Genomic DNA, 20,981 nt, shown 5'->3' on the forward strand with positions numbered 1-20,981 from the left:
ACCCATGATTGTGGGGTCAGTGTACCTATTTTAAAAATTAATATCAAACAAAAACTAACGAGTATTAGATAACCGTAAAAAAATACGAAATAACTCTTTTAAATTATTGTTATGCTCAGCGATATGTATTCTTTTATTTTTCAAACGGTTTCGTAACACTTAACGCTTGTATTTTATAGTTTTACATCCTTTTGTATGCAATTCATCATGGTCTAAATCTGTCTTTTCAAATTGCCTACTATTTTGACTTATGCCAATTTGATGCATACAACTTTTTATAACTTGTATCACAAAATTATATTCAAATGTGCTCGTACTAAATTTGAATCACTCGTATAACGTATAGTGCGTTATCAAACATAACACATGTTATGCATTTTAGCTGAAGCTAAAACTGCTGGCACTCGCATGTCAGTCCTATTTGGGTTTTCGTCACTATTGCTAAATCTACGAATATTGTTCATTTTTACATGACTTATGACTTTGTTCAAGGGAAATGCTAAAAAGCCCATTCAATTTTAACCCATATTGAAATTACTAGTACATGAATAAAAAAAATAAAAAAAATAACACAAAGGAAATATATGCTCAGTTTTCAGTAACGGGTATAATCTTGAAGATCTGGCGGCGAAACGGGCGAAACTTGTTTGCGAATTATCAAATACATCTTCAAGTTTCGCCACCAGATGGCGTTGAGGTGTATACAATCAGCCAAGTGAACAAATCCAATTGGTTTTATACCACTGTATTCACTGCTGTTCAGTGAAGAACAAGTAGACAACTGTGTTTGCGTCTGATACTAATTATTAGAAATCGATAAAAAGTGTCCCGTGAAAAGAATCATTATTGTGCTGATCCCAATCAAAAACATGTGAATTTGCTTGTAGTCTATCAAGCTAAGCTACATAAAATGGTGGTAATTGGAGGAACTTGAATCGAGGATCGCACTGTTTTGCTTTCTAGGGAGGTAGTTAGCTGCATTTGGCAAACCTGTGAAGCTTCCAGTATAATACATTTATGTAACTCTGGGCCATCATTTCAACGTCACCGGAGAGTGAACACTGGATGCAATACAGGAATCGTATTGAAATTTTCGAGGCACAGTGAAACTCTCATCTGTTCGGAGTCAGCAGAATACAGTGCGAATAAAAATAACATGGGGAACAACGCTACATCCACAAATAAAAAAGTTGATGCTGCGGAGAGCGTAAAGGAATTTTTAGATCAAGCAAAAGAAGATTTTGAGGAGAAATGGAAACGGAATCCTACCAATACTGCTGCCCTGGATGATTTCGAGCGTATTAAAACGCTCGGAACTGGTTCTTTCGGAAGGGTCATGATAGTACAACACAAGTCAACCAAAGATTACTATGCTATGAAAATACTGGATAAGCAAAAGGTAGTCAAGCTCAAACAGGTTGAGCATACCCTAAACGAAAAAAGGATTCTACAAGCAATTTCCTTCCCATTTTTGGTTAGCTTGAAATTTCATTTCAAAGACAATTCAAATTTGTACATGGTTCTGGAGTATGTTCCTGGTGGAGAAATGTTCTCTCACTTACGTAAGGTGGGAAGATTTTCGGAACCCCATTCACGTTTCTACGCTGCGCAAATAGTTCTCGCTTTCGAGTACTTACATTATCTAGATTTGATATACCGTGACTTGAAGCCCGAAAACCTGTTGATCGATTCGCAAGGCTATCTCAAAGTAACGGACTTTGGATTCGCAAAACGCGTGAAAGGAAGAACTTGGACTCTTTGTGGAACTCCCGAATATTTGGCTCCGGAAATCATTTTAAGCAAAGGTTACAACAAGGCCGTCGACTGGTGGGCACTAGGCGTTTTGGTATATGAAATGGCAGCTGGCTATCCCCCATTTTTTGCTGATCAACCTATACAAATCTACGAGAAAATCGTGTCTGGAAAAGTTAGATTTCCGTCACACTTTGGCTCCGAGTTGAAGGATCTTTTAAGAAACTTGCTTCAGGTGGACTTGACCAAACGCTATGGTAACTTGAAAGCAGGTGTAAACGATATTAAAGGCCACAGATGGTTTGCTTCCACTGATTGGATTGCTGTGTTCCAAAAGAAAATCGAAGCTCCATTCATACCACGCTGTAAGGGACCTGGAGACACAAGCAACTTTGATGACTACGAAGAAGAAGCATTAAGGATCTCAAGCACCGAAAAGTGTGCGAAGGAGTTTGCCGAATTCTAAGATACGAGAAAACAGAGTTTAATATACTGCAATCATCAAAAACTAGAATTTTATAGAATAATTTGTACGTCACAAAACTCTCAACATAAGGCAAATAGTAATGACCAATCAGACCAAACCACTATCATCGCAAAGCTGATTGCATCCAGTACAAAATCGATGTGTCATTAGTATTGTAATGAAATTAAAATCGTCTATACGCTGCTGTTACCACAATCATATGGTGAGTATGTTGTATTTCTTTAGAACCTTTCAACCAGGATTGAATTCATAAAGAAAATATTCTCTTACTTCCCGCTCTGTATATACACAATAAGTAACTGCTTCGGGGGAGTTACTTCAAACACCTTAAAACGCTATTAGTGCGGGGGGGCACAGGTGCCATTTTTTTGTTTTTTTTTTGTTCCATTTTTTTTACTATCAATGAAAATAAGCATAACTTATAAGATATATGAAAAACGGACATGAAATTAACTGGATATATGACTGAAAAAATGCTGTTCCGTGAAGATTTCCAATTAAAATTAAGGTTATACGTCAAGCTTTCTATAAGATTTTGAGGACTTTTGGAGGCTTTCGAACTTTTAAAAGGAGGCTTTCGTGCCTCTTGAAGGGATACTTTCGAGCCTCATGAAAGGAGGCTATCACACTTCTTGAAAGGAGGCTTCCGAGCCTCTTGGAAGGAGGCTCCCTAGCCTTTTGAAAGGATGCTTCGGAGCCGCTCGAAAGGAAGCTTACGAGTTGCTTGGAAGAAGGCTTTTAAGCCCTTTTGCAACGAACCTTCTTTGCCTCTTTCTGGAGGCTTTCGATCTTCTAGATTTTAACAGGCAAATCCTGACCCAACGAATACCTTCCCCAATATCCAACTCCGTGGTACTTATGAGGGTGTCGCTGAGTCGGTGGCCTCTCGTTAAGTAAGTACCACAACAACACTTCCTTCCCCTCCCAAGTTACGGTGAAGATGGGCGTGGCCAGGAGTAGTAATCTTCATGCTTTTGTGATTTTTATCCTAGATTGAAGTCAAGGACCACACCCACCTTGATTTCTGATAGCAATCTGAATAAGGATTTCAAAAGAAAAACATGAGTATCACTAGTGTCCAATCTACGAAGTACACCGTAACTATGCTATGCTATGCTGCTTTCGGTCTTCTAGATTTTAGAATTTAAACAATCAACATTTTGATTCTCTGGATGTAGTTGATGGATTCCAAAGAATTCCGAATAAGTTTCTGGATAGATTCTCGGAGGAATTTCGAAAGCAATTTCTATGAAAATTATAAAGGATTTTTCGAAGGATCAAAGAAATTTCTGTAAGAGTTGCTGGAAAAAATACTCTAGGAATTTCCGAAGAAGTTACAGGAGGAATTTACAAATAAATATCTGGAATATAAGTAGAAGCATAAGCACTAGAACGCTAGTGGCGCTGTAACTTTTTTTAGTGATTACCAAAATATGCTTCAACAAGCATAACATGGCCGTGTATTATGTATCATGTTTTAGTGGATAATTGGTTTCATCACCAACATAGGTTTGACAACAATAGTACCGGTACTTTGGTTGCTAGGTCCAAGCAACCAAGATGTTGATCACGCGATCCTATATTTTTGCAACAGCTGAAGGAGTTTCCAAAGAAGTTTCTAAAAAACATTTCAAAGAAAATGTTAAAGGAATTTCTAAAGGAACTCGTACAGAAATCCCCAGATGATTTTCTGAAAGAATTTTAGTAAGAAGTTCTCAAAGAATTCCCGAAGAAATTCCCAAACTAAGTTCTGGAGTTCTGGGGCCCTCCTTAGCCGTGCGGTAAGACGCGCGGCTACAAAGCAAGACCATGCTGAGGGTGGCTGGGTTCGATTCCCGGTGCCGGTCTAGGCAATTTTCGGGTTGGAAATTGTCTTGTCTTCCCTGGGCATAAAAGTATCATCGTGTTAGCCTCATGATATACGAATGCAAAAATGATAACTTGGCTTAGAAACCTCGCAGTTAATAATTGTGGAAGTGCTTAATGAACACTAAGCTGCGAGGCGGCTCTGTCCCAGTGTGGGGATGCAATGCCAATAAGAAGAAGAAGAAGTTCTGGAACAATCCCTTCAGAAATGTTGAGAGTTTATTTAAAGAAAATACCAAGATAAGATCCAAAAGAATTCATAAAGAACTGTCCGAAAAACATCTTAAATAAATTTCCGAAGAAAATCCTAAAGCAATTCTCGAAGGAATTTCAAAAGACTTTCTGAAGGAATCGTTAAAGTATTTTGCAAAAGTATTTTTTTATATTTAAAAAAGCCTATACTTATATGAGAATGATAGATGCCATAACGACCATGCACATTCTGAAGTAAAAACATTTTTTCATAATTCTATACAACGTAATAATAACGTATAAAACAACGAAAAGAATGCCTTATAATGAGGCTGACTTGTATTTCAAAAATGAATAAAATCGTCTGCCCAATGTACAAATTCTAATCGTGGAATCTGCTTCTAAATGTTATGTGTTATAACATTGGATACGTATTTTTATAACCCTGGAAAATATACGGAATTTTTATTTTGAAAATGAGTCGCTACTTTGTTTTTTGCACTTGGTGCAGTCTGATCAACTTGTTTTCATGACTTGTAATGATTGAGGGTGGTACATATATGACTCTAGTTTATTGTCGTTCATTATCAATTGAGAGCAAATTTTGCAATACTTGAGCAAGACTTATTATGTAAATGGCAACGAAATTAATTACTTTTAAAAACTTGATACCCAAGTACCAATAAGCACTATTTTTTGGTGCTGACAACCGAAAGTAGCAGCCATTTTGAAAGTGAAAATAAAAGTTTAATTGACAGCGCTACGGTGGTATTCAATATTGAATCACAAAATAGAGTAAATTTACTTTGTAAATAATAAATTTATCTTTTCAATGGTTTTACTTTGTTTTGCAATACGATTTGCTTTAATTATCGTTTACTGAATGCAGAAATTGATTTTAAGGATTTGGGAGTAATCATGGATTCCCAACTCACATTTAAGCAGCATGTATCGTACGTTGTGGACAAGGCTTCTCGATCTCTTGGATGCGTTTTCAGAATTGCTTAAAGATTCACTGATATATATTGCCTAAAAGTGTTATTTATACTGCTCCTTATCGCGTTCCATCTTAGAATATTGTTCTGAGGTATGGAGCCCAAACTATAACAACGGCGTTGAAAGAATTGAGTCGGTACAACACAGGTTTTTGCGCTTCGCACTACATAAGTTACCCTGGAGAAACCCTGTTCAACTGCCGAGTTACCACGATCGTCCTTTTGAATAAGTATCCGAGAAATAAATAAATTCTATCCTTTAGTGGAGATTGTAGGAGGGTTGCATTCATGACGGGTATTTACGGACCATGTGAATTCTGGAAAAAATCCAGATAAATGTGACTTACTAAAATTCTGTTTTTGACTGGTTCAAATGTACTACGGGGCAAGATGAGCACCCCTACGGGGCAAGAAGGGCACCCTTCCAAAAATCAAGTTTTTAAAATGAGTATTAGAGCACCTATAGTAACAAAAACTAATAGCTTTTAATGCGCATTGGCCATATTAAAACAATCGATAAGTTATTATTTTTCTTTGATACCATCAAAATCGCATTGAATAACAAAAAGTAGTTCAAAATTTCAATAAATTGGATAATTTACGTTACTCAACAAATTCAGCGTATAGTGAATCATGATTGTAGGTTGTCTAAAAGAGTTTTAGTACTTTGTGTATTATTTGATTGTTTCAAAATGGGATGCTCATCTTGCCCCATTTGAGATAAATTTTTCAAATCTGATTAAGCATGGTCAAATATTTCACTGTGAATATTTTAAATGGCCCTAAAATATTCTTTGAAATCATAGTTATAAGTCTGGGTGGTGCGAATAAATCGATTTGGTTGTCAAACTGAAGCCAAAATTTTCTATTGTGCTGGAGCCAAACAATAAAGATTGTGGTTATGTTCGTTTCTGATCTAATATTGAGAAGTATTGTTATTATTTGGGGAAAAAATAAAAATAAACTTAGTTTGAGTTTTGCATTCTTTGTAACAAATATTTTCACATTATATTTCGAGTGGAAAATTAGTAGGAGTGCTACTAAAAAGCACTCGTTACGAAATTTCGCGAGATTTAGCAGCTGATTGGAGCAGGAATGTATGTAAACAATTGTAAAGTAGGGTGCGGCTTATTTTTCGAATGTTTCCGAAACCTGAAATTTGTGAGCTTAAACGCTTTTTTATGGCAAAAACAAAGAGTAGCCTCAGAATTTCAGGCCAAAATATTGAAGTTTAGAGGTCGCGCAAAGGCCTTTAAGGTGAATTTTTGACCATCAAGTTTAGACTTTCATAAACATCATCATAACTTTGGCAATTCTCATTTGATTTACAATCTATTGCAGCTAATCTCTTCAGTATTAAATTTATGAAAACTTTGGAACATCATATTTCTTAAAATCAGCTCCAAATGATGGTAATATGCTGATTTTGATAAAAAAAATATTCTTTTTTAAGGAAAATCAGATTTACAAACGCTCTAACTTTGTCAAATATAAGCCGAATCCGGATATTTTTATATGAAATCAAAAAGAAATTTGTATTATAATTTTTCTTAGAATAAACTGAGTTTCTAAAAACATTATTTGGAAATGTTTTAGACCAAATACTGCAAACCAATTTTTCTATGCAACAAAGATGCCCCATAGTAGGCCATTATTTCATTTTTATAGTACATTTTAAATTTTATAGTTCCTTTTCATATGAAATTATACCGTAGTCGTAAAAACCTTTTTTAGCATAGTAAATTTACTAGAAAAACTGCATTACCTGTATGAATTTTATTATGCTTTATTGTTTTGACGTATTAACAATGTTATGCCATAATGAAAAGCTGTTTAGAATGAGAGCTTACCCGCATAGCATTTACCGTTCTTCAATCAAAAATTAATAGACCTGTTTACTATTTTCAAGTATTCCAGATTCAAAGTGTCACCCCTCCATTTTAATGGGCAGGTTGAAAGAAATCTTGCGGACAATTTTTAGCCAATTCCATGAAGATTTAAAGGTGCATTAAATAAGATTTTTGGTTTTTGATATTTTAAAATAGACATGTCGTCTGAATGCATGAATTTGATATCTTCATCCATTAAAACTAAGTTCTTCAAACACCTACATGTTTCAGTGTTTACATTTACATTATTAAATGAGGATAACTCATTATTAACGGTCTACGTACCACAGTCAATCTTATATTGATAGAATTCTTCCTATAAAATATATGTCAAAATTTATTTTTCAAACGGAGAACATTCTTAACAACCCGTCTATTTAAACCGTAGTCACTATGATCAAAACATTGCCGAAGTGCAGTGCAGTTCAGTAACCAATTTTGATTAAGGTACAACTATTATGAATCTACTGTCCCGGATTTACCATGAGTAAATCGAGCCTTCCAGCATAATTATTTACCGTTCTTCGTACAGCTACTAATATGATTGATACAGTTACATATTAACACCAGAGTCTATTATATATAGAGTTACGCAAAGAGTGAAGCCAAATCTACCTATTGAACTGTCAGACCGTCTACCTATCGAGCAAAGTAAACAAATGATTGCTGGTAAGGCGGAAGTATTGTTATCGCCTGATGAATATTATGGCGAATTAAAACTCATGAATTGAAATGTATTAGATTTGTTCTAGAAACAACTTCAGAAAACTTCAATACACCCCCCAATAAAGTTGCAACAAGAAACTCACGTGTTTGCACTCTGTAGGTGACTTTGGTTATCGAATTAAAAAGCTTTAGAAGTGATCACTCCCGTGAAGTCACTTGAAGGGTTGAAAAAAAATGAAAGTTTTCAACATAATAACAAGAGCATCATTCAGAATAAGAGTAAGAAGATCCTCTTTGCGCAACTCTATATAATAGACTCTGATTAACACTAAGTTCTTCAATCAATACAAATTTATGAAAAACTCTTGCATTAATCTAAACCAATGAGGTTTACGGTCTACGCAACACAATCAATATAATATTAATAAAATCCTTCTTCCAAAAATGTATAAATGTATAAAGTAAATCAGACTACAGCTTGATTATAATTCAATACGTATACGCTTCTATCATAGTTCGGCTATCACTTTGAATTGCGAGCCTACGACCTTCATGAAATAAAGACTTCCAATAAAGACTATTTGTTGATTTTAATTCAAATGATAAGAAGATTTACTTCAAAAGATTTTTCATAAAAATAGTGCGTCACCAATTTAATAAAATTATTTATAATTACAATTAATTCTTTTAAAAAATTCACTCGTGGTATAATCATCATGGTTTCTGAATTCCGATTTTTCTTTTCATATGGCCAGGCCAACTACGCAATATGTACCGCAGAGATGACTCCTAGATATTGAGCGACTTCAGGAATACCTAAAGTCACTTAATAGCTTGGAACCGAGGGGAAAGGAAGAAAGCGTGGACCTCCCGTACCAAACGCTTCCAATATATATCCGCATAACTCGAAAACGGCTCGATGGAGCAACCTTTATATTGTCTATCCGGAATAAATTTATACCGCTTTTTATACCGAAGTTGGATTTTTCTCCAGATGCAGGCAACTTTCCCAACTTCGGAATTAGTGCGCTGGATTCGCGTAAAGATACGCTAAACAACACATCAATTAGTTTGACAAATAAAACTTCGGAAGAAAGTTTGGTTCGAAAGTCCCGACTTCCGAATTCTAAGTTGGTGCTACGCCGACAATACTAAAGACACACTTGTGGTACAAGTACCACGGTTATATACCCTATCACATATTGTACCATGGTTTTCCACGTTGTACCAGCATGGTATAAGGTGACACACTAGTGGTACAACTTGTAGCATGGTACGAATACCACCAGTGTGTCATTAGTATTACCAGTGTGATTTGGAGAAATGTCCGGTGTAATGTGGATAGATATAAAAGTTACTACCTATAGTAAGCCTTTTTTTTCTTAGTGATACACTTAACACAATAATAATAATGGAATATCTAATCTTCTCATTTCCAGATCATCCCGAATGTACTGGATACACGCTGGAAAAGGTAAAATGAATCATTTGTGCTTTTAATTACAACTAAAAACCCAATTTAATTAATCTAGTGCTGATACTGCCTTACTGGCATTGAGTCAAGATACCAAGCATTTTTATTCGATAGACAATGTTTGTCATAACTTCTGAACGCAATGGATGATCGTGATCAAATTTAATTGTGATCAACATGGCTCTGTTCCCAATGGAATGCAACTTGTTGCATCGGTTGAGAATTACTGCGCTTCCCGCCAAAAGTATGTTAGTCCTAAAAAAATAATTCTAGACCAACATTTGAAAAATGCGTAACAGCCAAAATTTATTTCTTCTGATTCTTCGTTTACACAGAAAAAATAATGAAAAATAAACAGCGCGTAAAACGTGACATGCGGAAAATAACGCTATTCTACGCTGAAATTGTCCTCTTCCTAACAACATTGCTTACAACTTGCATGCAATATTGACGATTACCGTCAAATATTTTACACATTTAGGCCATACCCCGTGTGGAATTACGCTAATAATGGCGTTCCATTTATGTGCATGATTTTTAGCGTATATTTCAGTGGATTTTTCTATCTATGTGCATATATAATCAGAAGGAATATATTTTGGCTGTTACGCCATTTTCAAATGTTGGTCTAGAATTGCTGTATGTATTTTTAAGAACACGGAACACTACTTTGAGTATTTCAACACCCCCAAAAAGTTTAGCATTACTCCTGAATAGTGATGTTGTATCATCGGTTCTTTTTCACTTAAAATGATGAAGCGTTCTACAGAATTTTTCACGAAGACAAGTGCATTTGGAAGGACGACAGCTTAGCTCCCTGGGCTTCGTTGATCACTAGTAGGCAGTTACCAGATCGCATCGTGCTATCGAACTGAGCAATCAGTTCGATTTGACCAATTTCCACCAATTGTGGTATCTGTTGCCGAGTTTTCTGGCTTTCGGAATGAAATCTTGAGTAACCTTCAGGGGATCAAGGTTTCATTTCAGTTCAGATTGCTAGGAAGGGTGACTGCCGCGTTTTGCCGGGATCCTTTGACGATCGCAAACGTCTTCTTCAGTATTTAACTGAGAAGTAGCATAAATTCTTCACGTACGACGACAAAACTGAGCGATTGTTCCAAGTCGTCCTAAAAGGTCTACCTACACTGAAAACCAAAACTACCCAAAAGTGGGTTGTTTGCACTCAAGACCGTGGTTTGGGCCAATAACCCAAATTTGAGTAAAATGACTTTTCTAGCACTAGGTAGTTTGCCTTTAATCCCATGTAAACAATTTACCCAAAGCTGAGTTTAATTTATCCAAAGCGGACCTTGATCAACCCAAAATAGAGAATATTGAATTTACTTAAATTTGAGTTATTGGGCTGAGCAACCTCGGTGAGGTGTTTGCATCTTGCTCTAGTTTTGATAGCAATCATGGAAAGAAAGGGAAAACTACCCAAATTTGGGTAAATTTTTTCTGCGATATTCTCAATAGTGCGTATATTGAACTCAAAGTTTGGGTTGATTTATCTGTCCGTGTAGTGATGATAAATCACTGGATGAGATTAAAATTGAAATTTCTCAATTACTTGGATTTGCGCCAGTCCAAGTAATTAAGATGAAAAAGAAATCTCACTCTGGTACTTCGCAGAGGGGCATTTGGGCCTGTTCAAATATTACGTAACGCGAAAAACGTTGTTTTTAAGAACCCCCCACCCCCTCGTAACAATCTGTAACAAAAATTAGAACTACCCCCACCCCCATGCGTAACGCGTAACAAATATATTTTTTGAGAAAATTTTGTTTTTGGTAGAATTTGAACCACGATACAATAAATTATTATTTTTGTGTATTTTATGCTATTTTGAAGATAATAACTATTTTTTGAAAATTTAAATATTTTTTTCTCATTGTTACGCGTAACAATTTCTTGAAGGACCCCCACCGCCTATATTTTGCGTAACAAATCGTAACAAAAATAAAACAACCCCCCATCCCCTATTGCGTTACGTAATATTTGAACAGACCCTTTCTCAAGAATTTTATTTAGTTCATTTTAACAAAAGTGAACTAAACTATATGAAAAGTTTGGAAAAGGCCTGCATTATGTCCCACGTCCGTGTTACATGGGTACTTTTCCGCAAGCCAGGGGGGAATTTCCAAAAACCCACAAAGTGCCGTAAGTGCCAAAAGTGGGGTCATGGAACCAAACATTGTCACATGGATGCTAAATGCATGATTTGTGGTGGAACCTCTCACGTGAGAGAAGATTCAAATAAATTTAAGTGCGCAAATTGTGGGGGCAATCATAAATCCAATTTCTGGGAGTGCCCTTCACGCAAAAAAGTTTTGAATTCCCGTGCAAAATTGATGACGGGAAATTCCAATAGGATCCCAGATTCGACGGGTAGAAATTTTACAAACGCTCAAAATTCGAAACCAGTTACCGATCGAGCAATTCATACCCACCACAATCCACGAACAAATTTTGCTGCTCCTCAACGGGTAGCAAGCACTTCAGTAAATTCCAATTTTTCGAATGTATCTACGTATGCAAACATCGCTGCTGGTACACAAACTTTCTCTTCTCAAAATGAGGTTTATACCCATGTCCCAACGGATAATAACGGTCATGTTGCCGATTCAGGTAGCATGTCTGCTTCCGATTTTGATTTTTTAACTGAACATAAAGTACATATAAGTACATAGTGGTATAAAATACACACACAAAATTGTTATCGGACTCCGTTTTGATGGATCCAAATAATTGTGTGAAAGTTCTAAAATTGGAATGCCGGGTAAGGAAGATGAATTATTCAACTTCCTAACAGTTCATAATGTGCATATTGCCATTATAACTGAAACATATTGAAAACCAGGACTTTCCATTAAAAGAGATCCAAATTATTTTATGTAAGGTACAGTGGGGTAAGTGGGTAAAAGGGGTAAGTGAAAAAACGCAAGTATTTCACTGATGAAGCACAGAATTCTTCAATTTCACTTCACATTCATACAAGGCCATTCAAATCAATGCGTTGAATAAGTGAAACATGAAATAATGAATCATTTCAACATGCGAGAGTAACAGTTTATTAACCTACAAAGTTTATCTTTTGCACAAGTTGTTTTGCGTGTCAATAAATACACATATTTTTTTATGTTGGTTTCCATAACACATTCAATTAGTGCATTGATAAGTTGATTTTCTCTGTAGTTTTGAAGTCTAACCACAAAAATTAGAATATGAGCACCAAGAATTTTGAAAAAAAAATATTTTATTGCGTTGCCTGTTTTTTACCACGGGTGGGGCAAGTGAGAATTTTCCGAGACTGAATGCATTTCTCTATTTTTTTTTGAACAAGAATAATTTCTATTAAGCGTATAGGAACAAATAATACCAATTCAAACTTATTCGAAGGCTTTTGGTTATTAGAGTAATACCTACGTGGTAATACAAAATCAATAAGTGCAAAGCGAGTCAGTGTATTAAATAATCCATGTTTGATAAATAATTCGTAAAAAATGGTATTTATAAAGCTTGAATACAAGAATCAATACAATTTCAAATATATCAACAGCTATGATTTATTTAGTCGAAATTTAGAAGATTAAGCCATTCGTTAATATGGACTCTTTTACTGAAATCCTAAGTGGATTGTCAATGATTCACAACACTGATGATTTCTGGTTTGATGAATATTTAAAAGATAATGTTTCTGTATACACAAAAAAAACTATCGCCAAGATTCATTATTTTTATATAAACCTGAAATAGAAAGTAATGTTGTTAGACACAAATGGAAATGAAATGTTAGATTTCAAAAAGTTCATGTAAAGAAAACAAAAAAAATCATTTAATGGAGGCACTGCAGTGCACTCCAGTGACTTTCATGAAGTATCAAAAAGCATCACAACAGATCACAGTTATACTCTATTCAGTATAATTATCGTTTGTATGAAAAATATGGGCAAGTGAAAAATTGAAACAGATTTTTTTGGTTTTCCAAATATTGTGTATACTAGATGTCTTTTTCAAATATCTTGTTCGCAGGCATATAAGGATTGGATAGATATTTCGTTCTGTCATAAATATGATCAATTTCAATATTATGTTCAGCTTTTATGACTTGATGAACATGAATTATACGATTTCCTTACCCACTGTACCTTACAGAAATGATCGTCTTGACAGCGCCTGTGGTGGGGTCGCCATTGTCATTAATAGACGTATCGAACATAAATAATTTTCTTCGTTCGAAACCAAAATTTTTGAAACCTTGGGAGTTTCTGTTGAAACAAATTTTGGACAATTTGACTTCATTGCAGCCTACTTGCCTTTTCAATGCAATGGGCAGCAAAAGAATTTGTTGAAAGCTGATCTTCAAATTCTAACTCGCAACAAATCTAAATTCTTCGTACTCGGTGACTTCAATGCCAAACACCGTTCATGGAATAATGCTCAAAGCAATTCCAACGGTAACATTTTATTTGAAGATTGTTCTGCGGGATATTATACTATTCGATATTCCAATGGACCAACTTGTTTTTCTTCCAGTCGAAATCCTTCTACAATTGATTTAATTTTAACGGATTCAAGTCAGCTGTGTGGCCAATTGGTAACTCATGCTGACTTTGACTCTGATCACCCTGCTTTGACATTTGAAATCTCACAAGAAACCATTATTAATCCAATCAGCTCTACTTTTTATTATCATAGAGCTGATTGGGATTTGTATAAAACGAATATCAGAAGGAATTTTGATGTTGATATTCCTCTCGATACCAAAACTGATATTGATAATGCTCTCGTATCTTTGACAAATTTAATTCCTAAATGTGAAATTAAATTCAACTCCATTATTATTGACGACGAGCTTCAGCTACTGAACCGTCTTAAAAATGTGAGGCGAAGGCAATACCAAAGAACTCGCGATCCCGCGTTGAAAGTGATTTGGCGAGATTTGCAAAATGAAATTAAAAAACGTTTCGCTATTCTGAGAATAATGCCTCGAAGTTGGTTCCCAGTTCGAAACCCTTTTGGAAATTACCGAAAATTCTTAAAAAATCTCAAAAGCCAATTCCAGCATTCCAGGGAAATAAAATTTTATTAACAAATAGCGAAAAGGTTCAAAAACTTGCTCAGCAGTTCGAGAGTGCCCATAATTTTAGTCTAGGTCTCACGAGTCCAATTGAGGATCAGGTTACACGGAGCTTCGAAGACATTCTCAATCAAGAGAATGTTTTTGACCCTTCGTTGGGAACTAATTTGGATGAAGTGAGATCTATTACTAGAAAATTTGAAAATATGAAAGCCCCGGGTGAAGACGGTATTTTCTACATACTTATCAAAAAACTTCCTGAGAGCTCTTCATCCTTTTTGGTTAATTTATTTAACAAATGTTTTCAATTGGCATACTTTCCAGATAAATTGAAAAACGCCAAAGTTGTTCCAGTTGAAGCCGGACAAAAATCCAGCTGAGGCTTCTAGTTATCGCCCAATCAGTTTGCTTTCTTCAATAAGCAAACTGTTTGAAAAGGTTATTTTAAATAGAATGATGGTTCATATTAATGACAATTCTATTTTTGCTGATGAGCAATTTGGTTTTCGCCATGGGCATTCAACCACTCATCAGTTATTAAGAGTTACGCTCTTCTTGATATAGAGAAAGCATTTGACAGTGTTTGGCATGAAGGTTTGATTGTAAAATTGATGAATTTTAATTTTCCTCTGTACATTATTAAACTGATCCAAAATTATTTATCAGATCGCTCACTGCAGGTAAACTATCAGAATTCTAAATCTGATAGATTACCTGAGCTGGTGTTCTCCAAGGCAGCATACTGGGGCTCATATTGTATAACATTTTTACTCCTGACTTACCTGATTCACCACCAGGGTGTCAAAAATCTTTGTTCGGAGATGACACGGGCCTTTCAGCCAAAGGGCATAGTCTTCGTGTCATTTGTAGTAGATTGCAAAAAAGTTTGGATATTTTCTCCACTTACTTGCGAAAATGGAAAAATTTCCCGAATGCTTCCAAAATTTATATGTTTATATGCTTATATGTTTCCTACATAAGCCGAGAGCTTCTTATTTGAAACCTTCTAGCAGACATATTGTCACTATAAATGGGGTTCCAATTAATTGGTCTAGCGAAGCCAAATATTAAGGACTTCTGCTGGACCAAAAACTAACTTTTAAAGATCACATTAAAGGCCTTCAAGCTAAATGTAACAAATATATTAAGTGTCTATATCCACTTATAAACAGAAAATCAAAACTTTGTTTTAAGAACAAACTTTTGATTTACAAACAAATTTTTAGACCTGCCTGTATCTTCTATTGCAACGATTAGCTCCTTGTACCCTTAGGTTAAGTTTAGTTTAAATTGAAAACATTGCAATTCCTACATGGTTCAACTAAACCAGTGGAAAAATCTCAACCGCCAGAGGCCCTCCAAGCCTATTCCTGCCGGGCCGGTAAGGTTTTCGAAGAATACACTACGTGTGGCCCATTGATAAGCATTATATAACACGAAAAGCTTTTTATCATTCCCAATGTCTCGATGAACTCGGGAACCTGTCAAGTTCACATCACTATGATGTTGAAGCACGATTTATATTTTTATGAAATTCATAACTTCATACATAGATGATATGCCCTTGATAGTGACATGCTGGAGCCCTCTGTAATAAGCCTTACATCTATTTACTAAATTTATATAAGATTGAATAATCCTTTTTGCATTGTCTTTAAATGGAATTCGATAAGATTGTATTTCTGAAAATTTTCAAGCATTTTCATGATTACATAAAGTTTTCGAATTCAGCTTGAATTTTTTTGAAACCGTAAAGTGAAATAAATTCCATGAAAATTCGTCATAATCAATATAAGTATATTCATGCATTTCCAACATGTATAGGAATTCTGAGAATAACATTCGAATGTTTTGAGATACTTAAGTACCGATGAACAAAAATTTAGAATCGTAAAATCAATACCAAATTTTCAAAACCACTTATCTGCTTTTGTAAACAAAGATTCAAACGTATATGTCACGGATCTGGTAGCACTCCCACACAAATCATCACCATCAACAGGTAGCAGAATCCTTCACCTTTGCATTGATGGTGTTGGTTTGCGTGGGAGTCCTTTCAGATTCGTCAAATCAACGTTTGAACCTTTGTTTACTAAAGCAGATAAGTCGTTTTAAAAATTTGGTATTGAAATATTTTTTATGAGTCATAAAGAAAAATGATAAATTCCAGAATACCATGGGTTTCTGTTGTTGCTCACGTTAGGAAGTGGTTATAATCTGCTTTGAAATGTTATAAAACAAAAATGCCGGAGGCGAAAAAAAGCGAGATTTTTCTGCAAAAATCAAAAAGACTGTTAGACTCGAGAATCGACCAAATCGTTCTGAATTGCACTGCAAGAGAAACGTTTTCTGATTCGAAATGGTTTCTATTTCAAAAATAGTTTTCGTTATTCAAAAAAGTATAACATTCTCATTGAACACCAGGCAGACACAGAAGAGTTCTCTGAAGATCCTTAAAAGGATATGTATAATATTAACTTCTAATTTATCTCGGTTTCGGAAAATCGCCAAAAATTTTAATAGAACAGGATTTGTGGACCTTGTGAGGATTATTAAAAAAATATTTATCTAATGCAATCCTCATTGTGAGTGCGAATGTTACTTGAGTCTTATCATAATATTTTCACCAAATTCGAATGCTTTGTAGATTTTTGTGTCATTGTAACAAATATTCTTTAGTCTCATAATTCTGAAAAGGTGTTTGAGATTTTTGAGAAAATTTAGAGATCCAAAAAGGATTAAAGTATTAAATGGAAGGCTCATGAGTTCCAGCTATTTAGAAGGAAATTCTAAGATATCTTGAAGATACATGAGAATCTGCGTGAATTTCTCCGAAGTTCTGATCACAATGTTTATGATTATGCATAATGAAATGAGATTCCGAAAAGATTATGAATCAATTTCACTTCAGATAATTCTAACAGTTTCCAATGTTCTGTTCTTTCTTAATCAACAGCTTTATTTATATCTGTTCAGACATAAGTTCCTCGACTGTAAGGTCGAAATAGAGATATCTTTTTGTGGCAGAATCATATTGAGTAGCAAAAACAAAAAGCTTCTTAGGAATTTGATCAACTTTTTTGCGTCATACCTTGCGATTAACTCGAAGATTTTCGAATGATCGTTTATCGAAATTTCATTGTCCGGATTTGTGTACATGTTCTCATTTTGATCTAGTTTTAAAATGCTTCAGTCTTTTTGAAGCTGCTTACGAATAACGGCTTATATCTATCTAAGGGCAACTGGGGTATCTATCTAAGGGGCGAGCAAAGGCGTAGGATTGCCAATCCGGAGATGGCGAGTTCGATTCTCGGTCCGGTCTAGGATGTTTTCGGGTTGGAAACTTTCTCGACACCCTGGACATAGCGTGTCCATTGTACTTGCCACACAAGATACATAATCATGCAATAGCGGACATGATTTCAATTATTAACTGAGGAAGTGCTAATAGAATACTAAGTTGAAAAGCAGACCAGTTTCAGTTGGAATGTAGAGCCATTGAAGAAGAAGAAGAGGGCAAGGCCAAGTTTAAAACAAACGGAAATCACACTATACCATGGATGGAATTCTTATTTATGAAGATTAAAAAATGAGCATCAGTTGTTGATTAATGTCCCAAAATTACTTTCTGAGAGGCCCTCCCAAAAGTACACATTTTGTACACTCCCAATTTGATCGAATTTTCCATTATCATGCATTAATAAGAAGATTACTGCGTTCTTAGCACACAATTTCGATATGAACTTAAGTTATGCCATTTATGATAAGAAATTTAAAGTTAAAGAGTAACTTGATGCCAATCTCCATCTATTCAATTTTCTTTCTAATACAACTCGATAATTATTTCAATAAATAACGTAATAGGGTAAGTTGGATTTAACAGCATATTTATTGCCCGATGCCTCAACTGAAACCATTGTAAAGTGTATAAACATGAAAAATCTCATTAAAACCCCACTACTTCCACTATTCAGGCTAAATTGTATGCAGTGGATGGAACTTTCCAGCAATTAGTTGAAAAACCTGCCCATACCAAGCTGAACCTGGTGCCCATCCTAGGCTGAATTGATTGCTGGAAAATCGAGTTAGAGGTTTCAATGCGTACTAACTTTTCATGAACTGTTAACAATGGTAGTGAGAGGAACACACGGAATTCTTGTTACTCAACAAATTCTTTAGATAGGAATGTGTAGGGTTAAGTTTTGTAGATAGAGCTAAACCCCGGGTTTGTAGCTTTACTAGTAATTTTCTAGAAGCATGACAAGAACGTGGCTAGGGCTCCAATGCATGGGCAAATAACACTTTTACTGTTTTGTTCTTTTTTACTGTTTTGAGAGAACAAAACAAGAACTGTATCGAAACCGATACTGCATTGCTTCTCAATGGTAATGGAGAAATTTTACCAGCACTTATACACATCCGAACAGGAAAAATATCCATTATTCAGAAATCAGAACTCTTGATTTTGACGTTCCCAAAAGTTTATGCCACGCTGTTATCCTGTTATTCTGAGTAGTTACGTAGTCTAATCTTGGAAGCAAATTTGAATAATTTCACCCACTTTGTATGACTTTTCCCTTTTCGCAATTATTATTACATCAGTTCAAATGCTTTTATTTAAGCGTGTTTCTTTAATCTTTTTTTATATTCTCAATAAATCCACAGAAAATCGGATGTCAACTCGGCACGACTCCTGATAACAGTGGCTTCTCAAGCTTTTTATAATGGAGAGTTTAGGTATCTACAACATAACACTAACTCGATTATCATGTCGGATTACATAACACAGAATACAACAGAAAACATGTTATAACATTACATAATTATGATAAGTAACGTTGCATGATTCTTCAACAGCAGTATAATAAACAAATATGAAGCAAACAATAGTTCTATAGACAAAAAAGTTTAAATTAATGGATTTTATATACATTACTATAAATAGCAATGTAGGCTTCCTTATTTTATTTATTGTATAAAACATTGAGAGCGTTGTCGGGTCAGTGAAGAGTTTGATTCGAATAGTACTATGTGCTGTTCTGTTAATAATTATTGTTAGTTGTATATACTTTCCTTACAATAAATCTCTGCTGATAACAAAAGGCATATTTTTTTTAACAATAGATAATGAAAGAAACGCCTGTAGTGTACTCGGTAAGTAAATCTCTATATATAAAATTGATTCTGCATTTCTTTTGAGGCGACTCACGAACGAGCTGAACTATTTGCAAAATTTTCTCACCAATCAATGCGTCTTGTGATCTTCAATGTTTATATATTGTCGGCGTTGTACCAACTTCGAATTCGGAAGTCGAGACTTCCGCGTTGAGTTCCCACACTTTAATGCCCTTGTTGAGTGGTTTTGCTCTTCATTTTTTCTAACCGTGTACTTGCAAACTTAGGAAAGTTGTTTGTATCTGGAGAAAAATCCAAGTTCGGTATAAAAAGCCATGGTACGATGGGCAGGGCATGTTGCAAGAATACTGGACAGCAACTCTGCAAGGATGGTGTTCGCTTCCGATCCGGAAGGTACGAGACGGCGTGGAGCGAGGTGGGCTGACCGGGTATAGAAGGACTTGGCGAGCGTGGGACGCATTCGAAGATGGAGAGATGCGGCCTCGAACCGTGCGTTGTTGCGTCTATTTGTTGATTCAGAATTCGCTTTGACGCAGCCGCGCTGTCGCCATCTAGCGGCGACGGACGTGTGCATGAAATCAATGTTTTTAAACATGGTGAAGTATAGGAAGTATATTTAAAAATGCTTTTAAAATGTCATTGACAGTGATATGTTGAAAACTTTTAAATACGTAGGGTTAGAATTTTGAAAAACTACATGTTAGGCTCCTTATCTACACATGTTTTTTTTATCAAAGTTATTCAACTTTCGTGTTACCTATATAAAAGTAAATTAAATTTCTAACCCAAAAAATGAACAATTTTCGGCTAAAATGTGTTTTAACGCTTAAATAAGCATTTCAAAATTGACGTCCTACACACTTAAATCGAGAACTTCAGCTCGGTAATATTTTTTACCGAGTTTTCCCGGTAAACATGAATTTGAACCGAGAGGTCAGTAAAATTTGAAAAATATACTGAGTTTTGTAATAAATTATACCGACCTCTCAGCAATGGTACAAAATTTACCGGGCATCGGTAAAAAAAAAACCGGGCTATTCTGTTCAGCAAATGGGATTGAAGTTGTCTGAAAAAAATACCGGGAACTCAGCGAAAAAAATACGTTTTGCTGAGCCAACGGTAATACTTTTACCGAGTTCAGTTCAGACTAATTTCTCATGACGCTCGATGTGCCGCCATATTGCGTATACATTTTTCTTTGGTAGTTCTAAACTAGGGTAGCTTTTGCTCGTGTTTTATTGTCGTCGCAATAAATTAATGTTTGAAATTGATATTTCGGTAAGTAGAAGCGGTTCACTCAAGTTGGCAGCCATGGCCTGCAGGAAGAATAAAAAAATCTAATTGAATTTCAGAAATTTGGCTGTATCCGTCAGGTTTTGCCCAGAAACCAATATTCTGTTCGGTTCAAAGCTGCACGTCACCGAACACGCAGTCTACGGATGGT

The 20,981-nt window shown here is 35.3% G+C and overlaps 1 protein-coding gene across 2 annotated transcripts; it reads left to right on the plus strand.

Annotated features, from left to right (window-relative positions):
• Positions 1-748: 748 nt before the first annotated feature.
• LOC134225200 (cAMP-dependent protein kinase catalytic subunit 1) lies at positions 749-19,503 on the plus strand. 2 transcript variants are annotated; one of them, XM_062705072.1, is made up of 3 exons: positions 749-2,441; positions 9,287-9,321; positions 19,067-19,503. In XM_062705072.1, the coding sequence occupies exon 1, from the start codon at positions 1,157-1,159 to the stop codon at positions 2,216-2,218; it is 1,062 nt and encodes a 353-aa protein (XP_062561056.1). In that variant the 5' UTR covers positions 749-1,156; the 3' UTR covers positions 2,219-2,441; positions 9,287-9,321; positions 19,067-19,503. The 2 variants fall into 2 exon arrangements, with proteins under 2 accessions (XP_062561056.1, XP_062561057.1); XM_062705073.1 differs by lacking the exon at positions 9,287-9,321.
• The last annotated feature ends 1,478 nt before the right edge of the window (positions 19,504-20,981 follow it).

This window comes from Armigeres subalbatus, chromosome 3, assembly GCF_024139115.2.
Source record: "Armigeres subalbatus isolate Guangzhou_Male chromosome 3, GZ_Asu_2, whole genome shotgun sequence".
Classification (NCBI taxonomy): domain Eukaryota; kingdom Metazoa; phylum Arthropoda; class Insecta; order Diptera; family Culicidae; genus Armigeres; species Armigeres subalbatus.

Coding starts and splice junctions, on each gene's coding strand:
- LOC134225200 (XM_062705072.1), top strand. CDS start 1,157: ATGGGGAACAACGCTACATCCACAAATAAAAAAGTTGATGCTGCGGAG.